A 16,621-nucleotide genomic window follows, 5' to 3' on the forward strand; every position below is an offset into this window, starting at 1 on the left:
CTGACTTATTATAATTTGAAAAACTTGCTCATGTAGACATTTACGTAAAAGGTTCAGGTTAGGTCTTTCATTTTCTTTATCTTCTTATCTTTGTTTATTTCTAACTTTCTGCAGTTTACATGGAATTTGTTTTAGTTGATTAAACAATAGAAAATGATAAAGTGCCTTACATCATCAGCATTCTCTCCCTCTGTTACAAATTTTTCACACAAGAAGTCCCACAAAATATGTCATCCTCAGAAAGAGTTTATAATATTGTTGAAAGATTCATGCTATAAACCTCAGTGGGTTAGTTGTTGCCTTGTTAAACAGTAACAAAGATTTAGAGGTGGTTTATCAACATGACTGATCACAATGGCATTTTGATTAGCAACACAACATTTACTTCTTTCTCACTTTATTTAACACACAATTATTGATTTATTGAGTGCCTTATTTCATAAAAGATCAGGAGCTATTGGGGAATATGAGTATGTGAATACTTCTATGTGCATATTTTACATATATACACATAGAATAACAAATAATAAATACTCTTCATTCTTTGTAAGAAATACTGGAACATACTGATGGAACTGTTGTGTCCACCAAAGAATCCAGAAAAGAATGAAGGTCTGGGAAATCTAGACTTTTTAGACATTCATGTATAAGTAATAGATGAAATATCTATGAAGAAAGACAAAGAAAAATGTTTCATATCTCCAACGGTCAGGCCCATAAAAGAGTTGTGAGTGGGAAGGATTCTGGTGAAAATAGTTAAGGGGATGGATGAGTCGAAAGATCAATGAGTAGACATATAAAGGAATAGAATAGATAGAGGACTAGTTTCATCATCTTTTCATCAAAGCAGATGAAAAGTGAGCATGGGAGACATTTGACATAGGAAGTTGAAAGGGCCATTTTTTTCCTTCTTCTTCTTTGTGAGACAGAGTAGAAGAAAATTAAGAGAGTTTGAACTGACCTTCCCTAATTTTCCAAAGTGTGAAACAGAACTTGCTAAATAAAAAGAACTGAATGGGATGGAGATGGGGGCTAGAGAAGGATGGATAACTGTGGGAGATACTTCTCTGAGGGGCTAGAGAAACTGGAGATGATTCTCTGAGAAGCTTCTAGGGGATTCAAGAGACGATTAGCAGAATCACATGTACACTAACCATTTTTCTATTAGACAAAGACAAAATAAGAGAATTAGTTCATAAAAATTTCAGTGACCTTTTTCTAAGTTACAAGTTAAGCTTAATTTCTGTTATGTATTTTATTCATTTTCTCCTATCATGATATCTTTTGTTAGCTGGAACAAATATAACCTACTGTGTGTTTTTCTGTAATGGAATTAAATCTGAAGCTAACCTTACTAGTACTAACAATCTGTAGTGTCATTAAATACAATATTTTTTTTCAAAAATAAAAGGGTTATTTTAGCAGTTTGAATATGAACCTTGTAACTAGTGATTCTAAAATTTTAGTGTGTAGTAGTTCAGCGTCACTTTATGAGTATGATAGAAACAGAGAATTTGGGACTTCACTCCATGAGTGTCTAGGAAAAGCTGCAGTGAATCTATAATCTTAGAAGCACACCAGATTATTCTGATTAAAGTCAGACAGCAAATACATTATGAGAAACTAAGATTTCTAGAGAGAAATCTCAGTAGGTTCCTGGTTATAAGATTGGTCTGTCACTTCCTTAGGTAGTTATTAAGCAAAATTATAGGAGTTTGGGTAAATCAGTCTTGGAAACAATGTTAATCATTAGAATACTTGTGTTTGCAGGCATTTTTGTTTGATTGTTAGATAAATAATAAATAGGAGAACAGTGCAGTTTGAAATAGTCCTAAGATAATGGAAATACATATGCAATAATACCCTGTAGTTTTACCAATAATTATTTGATGCACACTCATAATCTCAATTTAAGAACAATTTTTGTGAAGACTTATGATGTGTTTTTATTTCAGTCTATCACAGGAATAGGTTTTATAACATACAATAAACAGTATTGGAGTTTGACCTGCAAGATCTAAATTCATCTTCCTATCTGTGTGATCTTGAAAAATGTACTAATCCTTTATTAGCTTCAATTTTTCTGTAAAATAAAAATGAAAAACTTCACAGAGGTGTTCAGTTCAGTTCAGCTCAGTACATTCACTCAGTTGTGTCTGACTCTTTGCGACCCCATGAATCGCAGCACACCAGGCCTCCCTGTCCATCACCAACTCCCGGAGTTCACTCAGACTCACGTCCATCGAGTCAGTGATGCCATCCAGCCATCTCATCCTCTGTCATCCCCTTCTCCTCCTGCCCCCAACCCTTCCCATCATCAGAGTCTTTTCCAATGAGTCAACTCTTTGCATGAGGTGGCCAAAGTACTGGAGTTTCAGCTTTAGCATCATTCCTTCCAAAGAAATCCCAGGGCTGATCTCCTTCAGAATGGACTGATTGGATCTCCTTGCAGTCCAAGGGACTCTCAAGAGTCTTCTCCAACACCACAGTGCAAAAGCATTAATTCTTCGGCATTAGGAGAGCTAAATGACAACCAGTGTGAACCTGGTTATGAAGGCTAATGGTATGGAAAACTAATTTATTTTGCTGTTTGGAAAACAGAAATGGCAAGTGTATTCAATATAGGGATGAATTTGCAGTTTTCTCCACAACTGTCCTCTTCACTAAACATGAGCCTTTTTTTTTTTCTCTTGACTTCTCATATGTTGCTTAAAATTCTACTTCAAATTTATTTTATTCTAACTTGCATTAAGAGTGATTTTTAACTTTTTTTCTCATCTACTACACTATGAGGATCCTAATGGCAAGGTTTATATTTGTTCTATAGTTTTATACTCTAACCAGACAAGTGTTTTGTCCAGATATTTTATGTCATTTTGTTAAATACGCAAATGAACTGATACATGGACACTTTTACGTTCTGTGATCTCTTTCTGTGGCACATTTATTTGGCACATTTATAGGCATGATAGATGTCATGCTCTGGGTCTATCACTAAAATGACACAAAATGCTTGATGTCTTCAATGATGGCATAAAATGCCAAAGATACATATATTTCTATAAAGACTAAGTGCAGCATAATCATATGTGTTTCTGAAAAAAAATTATATGACTTGTGTGAAATCCTTCTATACTGATATTTCTTTTCTTTTTTATTAATAGCATTTAGTTATTTTTTGATTCACCAAATATTTATTTAATTCTCTGCACAAATCAGGAACATTCTACATGATGAAGATATAGTAGTGAACAAGACTTAAAAGCCCTTTCCACAATCATGTATGGATGTGAGAGTTAGACTGTGAAGAAAGCTGAGTGCCAAAGAATTAATGCTTTTGAACTGTGGTGTTGGAGAAGACTCTTGAGAGTCCCTTGGACTGCAAGGAGATCCAACCAGTCCATTCTGAAGGAGATCAGCCCTGGGATTTCTTTGGAAGGAATGATGCGAAAGCTGAAACTCCAGTACTTTGGCCACCTCATGCAAAGAGCTGACTGATTGGAAGAGACTCTGATGCTGGGAGGGATTGGGGGCAGGAGGAAAAGGGGACGATAGAGGATGAGATGGCTGGATGGCATCACTGACTTGACGGATGTGAGTCTGTGTGAACTCCAGGTGTTGGTGATGGATAGGGAGGCCTGGTGTGCTCTGGTTCCTGGGGTCACAAACAGTCAGACATGACTGAGTAACTGAACTGAACTGAACTGAATGACATATGAGGACCATGTTAAACAAATGAACAACAAACAAACAAAAGTATGATTTCAAGTGGTCATAAGTACACCTGAGAAAATGATGGAGTGACTTCTCAGTATTTTAAAATAAGGTCAACTGGGAAGAGATGAGATTTAATTTCAGGATCAAATTTCAGAACATGACAGAACATGATCAGCCACTGTAAAAACCCATGAGAAGCTAGATTTGGGTAGAGACAGTAAACCTGAAAGAACATGTATGAGAATACTAGAGGATTTTTAATCAGAGGGACAAATTATCTGATGGAGACTGTTGAAGACCCTGTTTCATGCTATAAAAATACCTTTTATGGGATGGAACAAGAGCATATTGTAATCACCTACAAGAGAACACTGTGGCTTTGGCAAAGGTCTGTCACTGACTCTTGTGTGACCTTGGACAAGTATTGCATCATCTGTCTAATAGCTCCGTTTCCTCATCTGCAAAATTAGATAGTTGATTGAACTAGGATATAGGAAGTGAATATAACTGCCTGGAATAGTTAAATGCTCAATTGGTGCTAGATTTCTTAAAAATTAGGACTATTAATAAAAAACAGACACATGAGCCTTCAATTCAGTTCAGTTCAGTCATGTCCGACTCTTTGTGACACCATGGACTGCAGCACGCCAGGTTTCCCTATCCATCACCAACTCCCAGAGTTACTCAAACTCATGTCCATCAAGTCAGTTATATGCTGTCCAACCATTACATCCTCTGCCCTTCTTCTCCTGTCTTCAATCTTTCCCAGCATCAAGGTCTTTTCCAATGAGTTGGCTCTTGGCATCAGGTGGCCAAAGTATTGGAGTTTCAGCTTCAGCACCAGTCCTTCCAATGAATATTCAGGACTGATTTCCTGTGGATGGACTGGTTTGATCTCTTTGCAGTCCAAGGGACTCTCAAGCTTTTTCCCCAACACCACAGTTCGAAAGCATCAATTCTTTGGCATTCAGCTTTCTTTATAGTCCAACTCTTTATATGACTACTGGAAAATCCATAGCTTTGACTAGATAGACCTTTCTTGGCAAAGTAATGTCTCTGCTTTTTAATATGCTGTCTAGGTTGGTCATAGCTTTTCTTCCAAGGAGCAAACGTCTTTTAGTTTCATGGCTGCAATCACCATCTGCAGTGATTTTGGAGCCCAAGAAAATAAAGTCTCTCAGTGTTTTCATTCTTTCCCCATCTATTTGCCATGAAGAGATGGGACCAGATGCCATGATCTTAGTTTTCTGAATGTTGAGTTTTAAGCAAACATTTTCACTCTCCTCTTTCACTTTCATCAAGAGGCTCTTTAGTTCTTTACTTTCTGCCATGAGGACGATGTCATCTGCATATCTGAGGTTATTGATATTTCTCCTGGCAATCTTGATACCAACTTGTGCTTCATCCAGGCTGGCATTTCACATGATGTACTCTGCGTATAAGTTAAATAAGCAGGGTGACAATATACAGCCTTGACATACTCCTTTCCTAATTTGGAACCAGTCTGTTGTTCCATGTCCGATTCTAACTGTTGCTTCTTGACGTGCATACAGATTTCTCAGGAGGCAAGTAATGTGATCTGGTGTTCCCATCTTTAAGAATGTTCCACAGTTTGTTGTGATCCACACAATCAAAGGCTTTAGCATAGTCAATAAAGCAGAAATAGATGCTTTTCTGGAACTTTCTTGCTTTTTTTGATGATTCAACAGATGTGGGCAATTTGATCTCTGATTCCTCTGTCTTTATAAAATCCAGCTTGAACATCTAGAAGTTCATGGTTCATGTACTGTTGAAGCCTGACTTGGAGAACTTTGAGCATTACTTTACTAGTGTGTGAGATGAGTGCAATTGTATGGTAGTTTAAACATTCTTTGACATTGCCTTTCTTTGGGATTGGAATGAAAACTGACCTTTTCCAGTCCTTTGGCCACTGCTGAGTATTCCAAATTTACTGGCATATTGAGTTCAGCCCTTTCACAGCACTATGTTTTAGGATTTGAAATAGCTCAACTCGAATTCCATCACCTAGACTACCTTTTTTTGTAGTGATTCTTCCTAAAGCCCACTTGACTTCACATTCTAGGATGTCTGGCTCTAGATGAGTTATCACACCATTATTGTTATCTTGTATAGTTCTTCTGTGTATTCTTGCCACCTCTTCTTAATATCTTCTGCTTCTGTTAGGTGTATGCCATTTCTGTCCTTTATTGCGCCCACATAACCCAGGGATCAAACCCAGGTTTCCCTCACTGCAGGCAGATTCTTTAGCAGCTGAGCCACAAGGGAAACTTCGTGAGCCTTAATACAGATTCTTTTTTCTTGCAATTCTCTCTTTCTGAGCATGTGTAGACATTATCTTATTTTCTAAATTTGTTTCCCATTCATTAATTATTTAGTATGTTGATCATTATTGGTTAACTCATACTATAGTAATAAATAAGCTTCTCCCCAAATCTTTGGGTCTTAACACAATGACGGTTTCTTTCTTCTCACATTAGTTTGATGTGTTTACAGAAATCCCCCACCATTCTTGTCACCCCACTTCTAGAAACTACTGCTTTCAAGTTTGTCCTATCAGAGAAATTGTGTAACAAAGTAAAGGTCACATTGCCATAATACAGTGTTCATTTAGTACTATCAGTTCTTATTAATTTATAACAATTGCCATTTTCACTAGCTGACATTTTTCCCTGAAAGACTCACATTATCTTCATATGTTTTTAGCACATTAAAAAGTCAGAAGGTCTGTGAGTTTTTGGGAAGATAGTTGTTCGAGACATGAGGGTTTCAGGGACTCAGAGCCTTTCATCCAGATTTGCCTTCAGTGACTATGTGACTTTGAACAAGTCATTTAACCTTGCTAGGATTCTTCATTACAACTCTCCCAATAAAATATACTATCAAAATGCCAAGAGTCATTATATTCTTCCACAAAATTAAAACAATGCAGATGGAATCATTTCAATGAATCATTTTGTCTACCTCTTTGCCTCAACATGAAGGATCCCTATGGCACATTCTAAAGAGGTTTGTTCAGTTTAGGTTGAAATGACCTCAGCAAAATGACTTTTATCATTTGTTTTGAGAGGTGGTATCATTAATCTTTTCTGCACCCCCCTCCTTTTGGGGCTCGCTTCAATTAAATAGGCAGGGAGAAAAGAATGTTGAACAACATTATAAAAATGTTAATTTCTAATGTCACTGACTAGCTCTTAATCACACTATTAGACATATGTTCTGATTTAATGATCCAGACCAGCACGTGGTAAGACCAAGATTGACTTTGATGAATGCCTAACATTATTTTGTGATATGGAGGACATTGTTTTTCTTTCTGTCTAAATGTTTCCTTACAAATTACATTCTTTTTAGAAAGAAAGATAATGTGAAAGACTGGTTTTCAGAATTTTTTTCCTAAATCAACGTTTTGATGTTTTGATCATAAAATGAAACGTTTGGGTGTGATCACTGTAACTATTTGTCCTTAAGACTTTGGTGGCTCCTTCTTCTTATTTTTAAGCTCAAAATGCTTTAAATACCATCAGTGAGATAACGTATCTTTAGTGTGTACAGAAATCTCATTATTTCAAACAGTTGCTCCCTAATGACGCTGTAGGGAAAATTGGATTCCTTTCCTTGTGTCTGTTATTCATATCTTTTTCTTTGGTGGTACCATTTGCTGAAGTTCCCACAACACAAAGCCTCCAGTCAAATGGTATCATTTCTATTTTCATAAACATAAACAATTTATGTGAAACATTTTTCAGGAATCTTGGACAGAATTCATGGTTTCTTCTTCTGGACTTTCCTACCATTTTATTAATTGCTATATTTTGACCCTAAACTCATTTTGACTTGCATTTCTATTAATTGTGTATATAACCTTCTTCCCTAAATGTTATGAGCCCCCTTGGGACAGTGAAAGTCTATTGAACTTTATATAATTAGGATATCTCCCCATGATGTTTACAGCATAGATTTAAGAAATAATTGAATGGAATGTTATATATAATATAATGTAATGCACACTAATAATTTATATCATTTTATTTAATCATATTGTTTTATAAATCATATATATTTACACATGTGTGCATATATAGTGGCTTCCCTGGTGACTCAGTTGGTAAACAATCTGCCTGAAGCGCAGGATACCACCTCCATCACAGATACATATATACATATATAAAGCTTAATTCTTACATCACCTATGGGTGGAGGCTGTGGCAGGTGACAGCCAGTGATCGGCCATGGAAATAGTTTCTCCAAAGTTTTATGCAGAACTTCAAAGTAATGCATGAGTGAGAGCATTGAAACAAGAAGAGCGGAGACAGAATGATGACCATTGGGCGAAACTACTCTCTAAATTGCAGGAAGATCCAAGCATCATGTTTGAAGGGGGCAAAAGCAGCCTGAGAGTCAGGGTTATGCTACCAATAATTGGAACTGAGTTGGGACGGACTGGGAATAAACCCAGATTAGGTTCAAGTAAGGAACATGTGAGAGTAAAGAAAGGTACTTCCTGGGCAGTTGCTAAAATGTCTGCTCGGACTGCTTCCATTTATGCTTCAGAAGATAGAAAATTAGTTGGGCCATAACAGAATTGATGTTTCTCTGTATTTTCCTCATCCTCTTGTGTGCCTCTTTATTCACGTTGCCAACCAAATTGCAATTGAAAGGAGGACCGTTGTTGATCATTGTGTTTACTTCCGCATCATCCAACTGAATTTTTGAATGTCATTGATATTTGATTTGCATTTTATCAATGATTGTCATAATAATGCTATGCTGCCTGTTGCCAAACTCAGTGGCATGCAATGCTCAGGACTTATGCTCACAGGTCTGAGTGTCACATAGGACAGGTGTTCCATATGTAACATCTTGAGGTCCCCCTGGAGAGGCTGTGACCATCTCAAATATGTTCTCCCGCCATGTCAGAGACACCCTGCTCCCAGGAGCAGAGGGAAAATGCATGCTTCTTAAGGTCTAGACACAAAGCTGATATAACCTCATTGTTTTTAAAAAAAATATTTCTAATTGGAGGATAATTGTTATACAATATTGTGTTGATTTCTGTCATATATAAGCATGAATCCATGATAAGTATACATATGTCTCCTCCATCTTGAACCTCCCTCCCACCTCTCACCCCATCCCACCCCTGTTCCAGGGACCAAAGCAAGTAGCAAGATGAAGACATCAATGAGGCAGGGATATTTAGCACTTGCAAGAGCCCCACGATATCACATGCTGTGAATTCAATCTTTTCAATGCCCAAAATGTGCAGAAAGGGTGCCAGTTCTCTTCCTGAATACATCATTAGGGCCTTGAATGAAGGCAAATCAGTCACCCTTTTTAATCCCCAGTTTCTCCATTTGTTGTATTTCAACTTGTACTCTACAGGGGAATAAGCACAAACATGGGGCATCTAAGAAGATAATTGGTGGTAGTTTAGTTGCTAAATCGTGTCTGACTCTTGTGACCCCATGGACTGTAGCCTGGCAGGCTCCTCTGTCCATGGGATTTTCCAGGCAAGAATACTGTAGTGGGTTGCCATTTCCTTCTCCAGGGGAAATCTTCCCAACTCAGGGAATGAACCCAGGTCTCCTGCATTGCAGGCAGATTCTTTACTGACTGAGCTACAAGGGAAGCCCAAAATTAGACCATAATTTTAAGCTCCTGATTTCAAATTTGTGTGTGTGTGTTTTGTCTTTATTCCCTATGTTTCCCATCTTTAAATTTTTGCTCACTGGTATTCAATCAATCAAAACAATTTGAAAATTTTATAATGATTTCCAGATATGAGGAGGGGACTCCAAGTTTCACTGGTACAGACACTGATAGATTCCAAGCAAAACAAAATCTTGGGATGCTAATGGTACCTCTAGGGAAATAAGGTACCGAATAAGAACTAGTGAAACTACTAGATGGCAACATTTGCACCAGCTTGCATGTACAAGATGGTTTTTCAGAACTAAAACCACTGATAATAACACTATTAATATGATTGCAACCTTGGTGTACTTACAAATAAAAATAATCCATGATGACATCGAACTTCACTATGATCAAGATTCTACACAAGGGAGGAGAGGTTTGGACAGTGCCAAGAGAGAGAAGTGGAGAGATTTCTTCCCATTTCTTGTACTTAAAGTCAACTTGGGAAAACTATTCAAACACAAGACTATTTTTGGTTTGTTTTTATTGTTGGCTCCTCTGGGTCATCATTGCTGTACACAGGAGTACCTGCAAACAGAAGTTACTCTTCATTTTTGTCCATGGGTTTCTCATTATGAGTGTTTCTCTTATTGGGGAGCACAGGCTCTAGGTACACAGGCTTCAGAAGTTGCAGCATGCAAGCTCAGTAGTTGTGGCCCATGGGCTTAGTAGCCTTGCAGAATATGAAATCTTCCTGGACTAGGGATCAAACCCATGTCCCCTGCATTGGCAGGATGATTCTTATCCACTATACCACCAGGAAAGTCTAAACACACATTTTACCCCTGTGTTACCTGGACTCACACACTGGAATGATCCGCTTAAGCTTACCCCAGGCCTGAAAATGCTTCTTGCTCTAAATAAACCCACTTGAATATGGCTTATCTGAGCTTGTGGTCAGAAACAAAGCAGTTCATTTGAACTAGTGTCCAGCGATTTACAGCTATTTGGAACAAAGTAAAATTGATTTAGAATTATTCTTTAAAAAGAAGACAGTGGTTAACAGACATCTCTAACTGGAATTCTAACTTAAAAGGTAATAAAGGGAATTGAAACATTTTATTTTATTTTTTCTTGTGTACATAATTTTATTCAGAGCAGTTCTATGAGTATAGAAACTCAAGAATTCTTTTTTTATTTGTTTTTAATTGAATGATAATTGCTTTACAATATTGTGTTGGTTTCTGCCATATATCCACATGAGTATACCTATAGGAATTGAAACATTTTAGAGTGAAGAGTAGTATTTTTCAGGTGAGGACAGTCCTTCAGTCTGTCTTTCCCCAACTCAGCATCCCTAAGATGCATTTGCTTTTCATAGTACCCATTTTATCTTTTTCTCATTACTTGCAGGTTCTTGGAAGCTTTAGATTGTCATTCTCTTCTTCTTTGCCTCAGTGATTTCCATAAGGATATTTGCAGTTAAACCAATTCAGAGAAACTTGTTTCTATTTGTATACATGAATAATTTATAAATTATATATTTGTACATCAGGAGTTGTATATTAAATCAAATCTTGACAAGGCAAAATTCTAAGCTAATATCATTCTCAGATATATATTATTCTGTTTAAAATGATAAATCATGAAAATAGATTTTAATAATTGTTTCTTTCATTTTCAAAAGATAAATATGTATTAAGTGCCTATTGTATGCCAAACAGAAACAGATCAGCCATTCCCCAAAAGAATCAAAGCTTAACCTCTTTCAACCTAAGGTATATAACATGTACATCTCTGCCTATATATATCTGTTGTTTTGGATGTATTATCATCTTCTGGATAATATTTTTATCTGTAAATATTTTTAATTATAGAGGATAACTTCAACATAGATTACTAAACTAAACTTTGCAAAGAAAAAAATGAGAGGGACAAGACTCAAAAAAAGTTTTCTATTAATTACATAAACCACAAATTAGAGGTTACATACTAGCTTTGTATGGGTTAAATATGAAATACAAAGGGATTTCATTGACCCATGCAGTATTTACTTTCATGATATTTTTTGTCCAACTCTTTGTACTTGAAATATTATGACTTTTTAAACAAAATCAAAAGATATGATAACTTTGGAGCTAGTCTTTGTCATGACAGAAATCAGTGGGGGGGTAAAACAGAGCCATCTTGTCCTCTGAGCCAACATTCCCTTCCTGACTTCCATGTGTACCCCTCCCCACTGAGAACTAAGATCAGGGTAATTTTGGCCCTCATGCTATTGTTTATCCTTTTGTAACTTTAAAAGAAAATTGATTTTTGTATATATTCAATTTTGTTGGTCTAAAATCTAGCTCAGTGTACTCAATTGTGATATGCCTGCCAGATTTGATTAGCATTTGAGCTTGTGACTCTGCATCTGAACATTGTGAGAACTCAATATTCTTCTCTAGAGATATTTTTCACAAAAGTGTATATATATATATATATATATATATATGGGTATGAATATATCTCTTTCTGTGTATATATATATGTGTGTATATATGTATATAAATATATATATAGAGAGAGAGAGAGCAAGAAAGAGGAAGGAGAAAAAGAGATAGGAAAAAAGAAAAAAAAAGGAAGAAAGAAAGGGGAGGGAAAAATGGAAGGGAAAAGAGGAAGGAAGACAGGGAGGGAGGGAGATATGTGTGTGTGTGTGTGTGTGTGTGTGTGTGTGTGTGTGTGTATATTCTTTGCTCTCTTCCTTCCTTGCTTGCTTTTCTTCTGTTCTTTCTTCCCCCTTTTCCTTCCTTTTTTCTCCTTTTTCCTATCTCTTTCTTTCTCTCTTTCCTTGCCTCTCTGTATATATGTGTGTGTGTGTGTGTGTGTGTGTGTGTGTGTACACATAGCTATCTATACACAAATATTTATATAAATACTTTCATGAAAAGAATTTGTATACATGTACATACAATGTACATATATTCTTCAAGACATTTTCATCTCAGTTTCTGTGACACCCTCTGTGCTATGTCAAGCTTGCTCCATTCTGACTTGTGAAGCATCTTGTCTTTCAGACGGAACTCCATTGACTTGGTGGATTGGGCGGTCCAATGAAAGGCAACCCTACTGGGGAGGCGTGCCTCCTGGAGTTCAGCAATGCGACTGTGGCCTGGATGAGAGCTGCCTGGACATTCGGCACTTTTGCAACTGTGATGCTGACAAGGATGAATGGTAATGCAAATGCAGATCTCTCTGCACTTGTGGAGGAAGCCCACTAAGAGATGCATAAAATATCCCATAAAATAAAGGAACATGAATGAGAAATTCCATATGAACTAAGGCTTCTTAATGATGGTGATCGTTCTTAACCCTGGAAATTGCCAGTCCTAGTACTTTCAGGGCTATTACTAAAGTTTGTAACGTAAAGCATGTGGCAACACCATCATCTTATATTCTCAACATTCCATTTTCAACGTAAGAATGAAATGTAATATTTAGCTTTGCATTTAGCTGGCATTTCTATAATGTGTAGAATATAGGTTTTGGAAAAAAATATGGGAAATATGGATGTGTAATTACACAGACTGTTTCTTTATTGTTGCATTGTCTCACTGATGAATGACCCAGCCACCAGCCAACCCTATTATTGCCAGTAAAAATAGAGAATTTATACTTATTGAACATCAATTTAACCTTCATAACAACCCATTAATTCTTTTGTATTTTTAATCAAAGTACAGTTGGTTTAAAATGTAGTGGTAGTTTCAGGTGTACAGTACAAACAGGCATACATACACACACATACATCTTTTTCAGATTCCATTTCCTTATAGATTATTACAAGTTATTGACTATAGTTTCCTGTGATATACAGTAGATCCTTTTTTTGATTAAAAAATTTATATTGGAGTGCACTTGATCTACAATGTTGTGTTAGTTTCAAGTGTATAGCAAAGTGATAGAGTTATACATACATATATATATTTTTTGAACGTTACTCAATTGTGTCTGACTCTTTGTGACCCCATGGGCTATGTAGTCCATGGAATTCTCCAGGCCAGAATACTAGAGGTGGTAGCTGTTCCTTTCTCCAGGGGATCTTCCCAACCCAGGGATCGATCGAACCCAGGTATCCCGCATTGCCGGTGGATTCTTTACCAGCTGAGCCAACAAGGAAAAGCCCCATTATACATATACATATAGCTATTATTTTTCAGGTTCTTTTTCATTCAGGTTATTACAGGATACTGAGTAGAGTTCCCTGAGCTATGCACTAGTTATTTATTGGTTGCCCATTTTATATATAATAGTGTGTATCTATTAATCCAAAACTCTTAATTTATCCCTTCCCCCCTTTCCCTTTTGGTAACCATAAATTTGACAAAGATATTACAGAATACTGAGTAGAGTTCCCTGTACTATACAGTAAGTCTTTATTGTTAATCTATTTTATATATAGTGGTGTGTATCTGTTAATCATAACAGACTCTGTTAATATATCTGTTAACTCCTAATTTATCCTTTCCCCCTTTCCTCTTCAGTAACCATAAATTTGACAAAGAAAGAAAACCTATTATTTTTTTTATGATCTTCTCACTTTGACATCTTATGGTTGAGGAATGTAGATTACAGAGAAATTAAATTATTTTCTCACTCATCTACTAAAAGGGAGATCCAGAATTTGAACTCCCCAACACCAAGTTACTTTTGTAGATAAATTTAGTTTTTAGTTCTCATGGCCATGACGTCTACTTTTCCTTTGCCCTCCTGGTTAATTGCTTGTTTTTTCACTGTAGTGATGGTGAAAATATGCACAGAACATTTCCAAAGACAGTTTGGTTTTGAAAAATTTAAGACCTTCTTTGGTTTTGATTTTGTAAATTGCACTTGTTTCATCAAGTACTGCTCAAGTATAGTTAAGAATTCCTGTGTCAAACTGCTCCCAACTTAGTGGAAATGACTTTTAAGTGTTTTTCTTTCACTGTTTTAGTTGATAACACCAAGGACTGTTTCAGATAAAATTTTAGGTCTGCTTTAAACCTTAGTTCAGTAAGAAAAGATCAAACATATGGCTCCATCAGGCTCCACGAAATGGTCCATGGCTTTGGAATGTTTTAGGCTGCTTGGGGCCTGAGTCATGTGACCTGGGTTCCTTCTCCTAACATGGCAAATAAGATAAAGTTAACTGGATGTCTCCATTCTTTGGGGACTCTGCTCTTTCCTGCAGAGCCTTCTATCTCATCTTATAGATCTGCAAATAAAAAATAACTCTTCTTTTTGAATATGGGGTCTCTTTTAACATTACTTCCCCAAAGTCTTACCCTTTGTACAGTAGAAGTTGATGGTAGCTAGCTGAATAGATGAATGTAATAGACTTTTGAGGAGAAGTGATCCCCAAATGACAACTACAAGCTTGAGAGACATGTGAAAAAGTGACATGATTGTGTGGCCAGGAAAACATAATCAAAATCCTCTGCAACCAGCAGTTTGATTCACTCATTATATTTTGATTCTTTAACTTCCTTTTGCTGTGTGCTGACATTAGAAACATATGAATTTATAGACTTACATGCAAACACCTTCGTTTTTATTCTGTATCATCAGAGAAGATGATAAGGGGGGGGTTAGAATGTAAAGAGTCATTGAGAAGGGAAAGTGTTTCTCCTGAGTGCCTTCAATTTTCTTTTTTTTTTTTTTTTTGATTGAACACTTAATCTTCGCTCACTTTTTCCTTTGGTGAAGCCCTTCCCATACTGAATGCTGCCTTAGTGCCTTCCCTTGCCGACCAGAGCTGGACTTAATTTAGTAAACACTGAGGAAGAGAATCACATCACACCACTTAAAAGTGGAAAATTAGACTGTCAAGTATTGAAGTGCCTCTACCCTCCCTTCTCCAGGACTTTCCATCAATCATCTCATCTACTGTCATTCCAGAGTCTCCCTTCTTTGACTTTCTCACTTGATCGCTAACCTTTGAAGCCCTCCTCTTGACGTAACTTCATCATCAAGACTGTGCTCAGGAACACTTTTTCTCAACTCTGGAGCCATCATACCTCCAGCAACTTAGGTTATGGCATATTTCATAACCTTTTACTGTCCTTTTAAAGCCAGGGGGAAAGCTTCATCATGTGTCATTTTATTTAGCAAGTAACCTTGATTAGAGCATAAACATTTAATTTTAGATGTAGGTTTTGTTCAACAATTAACCTATGAAGGATCAAGAGAAATGATCTGACTGTACCTCTGTAAAGATGCCCACTTCACCCATGGATGTCCTAGAGTTATGTTGAGCATCTCATATATAGATCATACAGGATACAGTATATAAAATACTAAGAACCTTTCAGGATGTGATAGGTAACATTGTTAAGTGACAATATTATCTAGGGGTTGCAATATAGTAAATCACTATATACTAAATGAAATTCTTACCCAAATTAGCTTTCTGATTCACTTTTCCAACCCAGGTGAAATTAGAAATTTCCTTCTATCATTCTCATAAGAGAATAGATTCTAATTTTTTTTGGCCCTGTGGCATGTAGGATCTTAGTTCCCTGACCAGTTAATGAACCTGTGTCCCCAGCTTTGGAAACAGAGTCTTAACCACTGGATTACCAGGCAAGTCCCAAAAGATTCTGATTTAACTCTTCTAGATTTCATTTTCTTAGGACAAGATATAATCTGTCATCAGTGATTCTGGGAAATAATTTATTATATAGGCAACTGTGCATACTATTCCATCTGACATTTACTCTTAAATCATTTGTAGAAAGAATGCCTACTCTGGGCAGTTTGATAGTCTGTTGTACAGAGAAAGCCAGGGGCATATAATTCTCACCCTTGAGGAACTTTCAGGGCAGTGGAATAGTAGAGGCTAACTATTTAGCAATAAATGCATTAGTGTGATAAGTTTGATTATACATATAAGCACAGGTTTGTCAGACCTAGGGTGCACTTGAGTTGGGATATGTTGATTTAAAGGAAAAGTATAGGTAAGTTTTGAAGAACCAGAAGAAGTAACTAAAGGTAGTATAGTATACTTAAGTGCTGCCATTTATTCAGACACAGAAATGTAAGTAATATAAAAATAGCTACTTCTTCAAAATATAAGTATCTCACTGTAGTTTTTGCAGTTTTCATGTGTGCAGTTTACACGCTATGTAGACACGGAAGAAGGTCAAATCCAGATCATGAAGCTCCTTGTATGTGAAATAACAATGAAACAGCTTTGTCTGTAACATGGATTGTGGACATGGAA

The 16,621-nt window shown here is 36.5% G+C and overlaps 1 protein-coding gene across 1 annotated transcript in view; it reads left to right on the forward strand.

The window, feature by feature from the left end:
* CNTNAP5 (contactin associated protein family member 5) overlaps nt 1–16,621 on the forward strand; it is a 1,086,429-nt gene that overhangs the window by 854,412 nt on the left and 215,396 nt on the right. The window contains exon 14 of the mRNA XM_012140581.5: nt 12,438–12,594. Coding sequence (XP_011995971.2) covers nt 12,438–12,594 — 157 coding nt within the window. The remainder of the gene's footprint in view (nt 1–12,437; nt 12,595–16,621) is intronic.

This window comes from Ovis aries, chromosome 2, assembly GCF_016772045.2.
Source record: "Ovis aries strain OAR_USU_Benz2616 breed Rambouillet chromosome 2, ARS-UI_Ramb_v3.0, whole genome shotgun sequence".
Classification (NCBI taxonomy): Eukaryota; Metazoa; Chordata; class Mammalia; order Artiodactyla; family Bovidae; genus Ovis; species Ovis aries.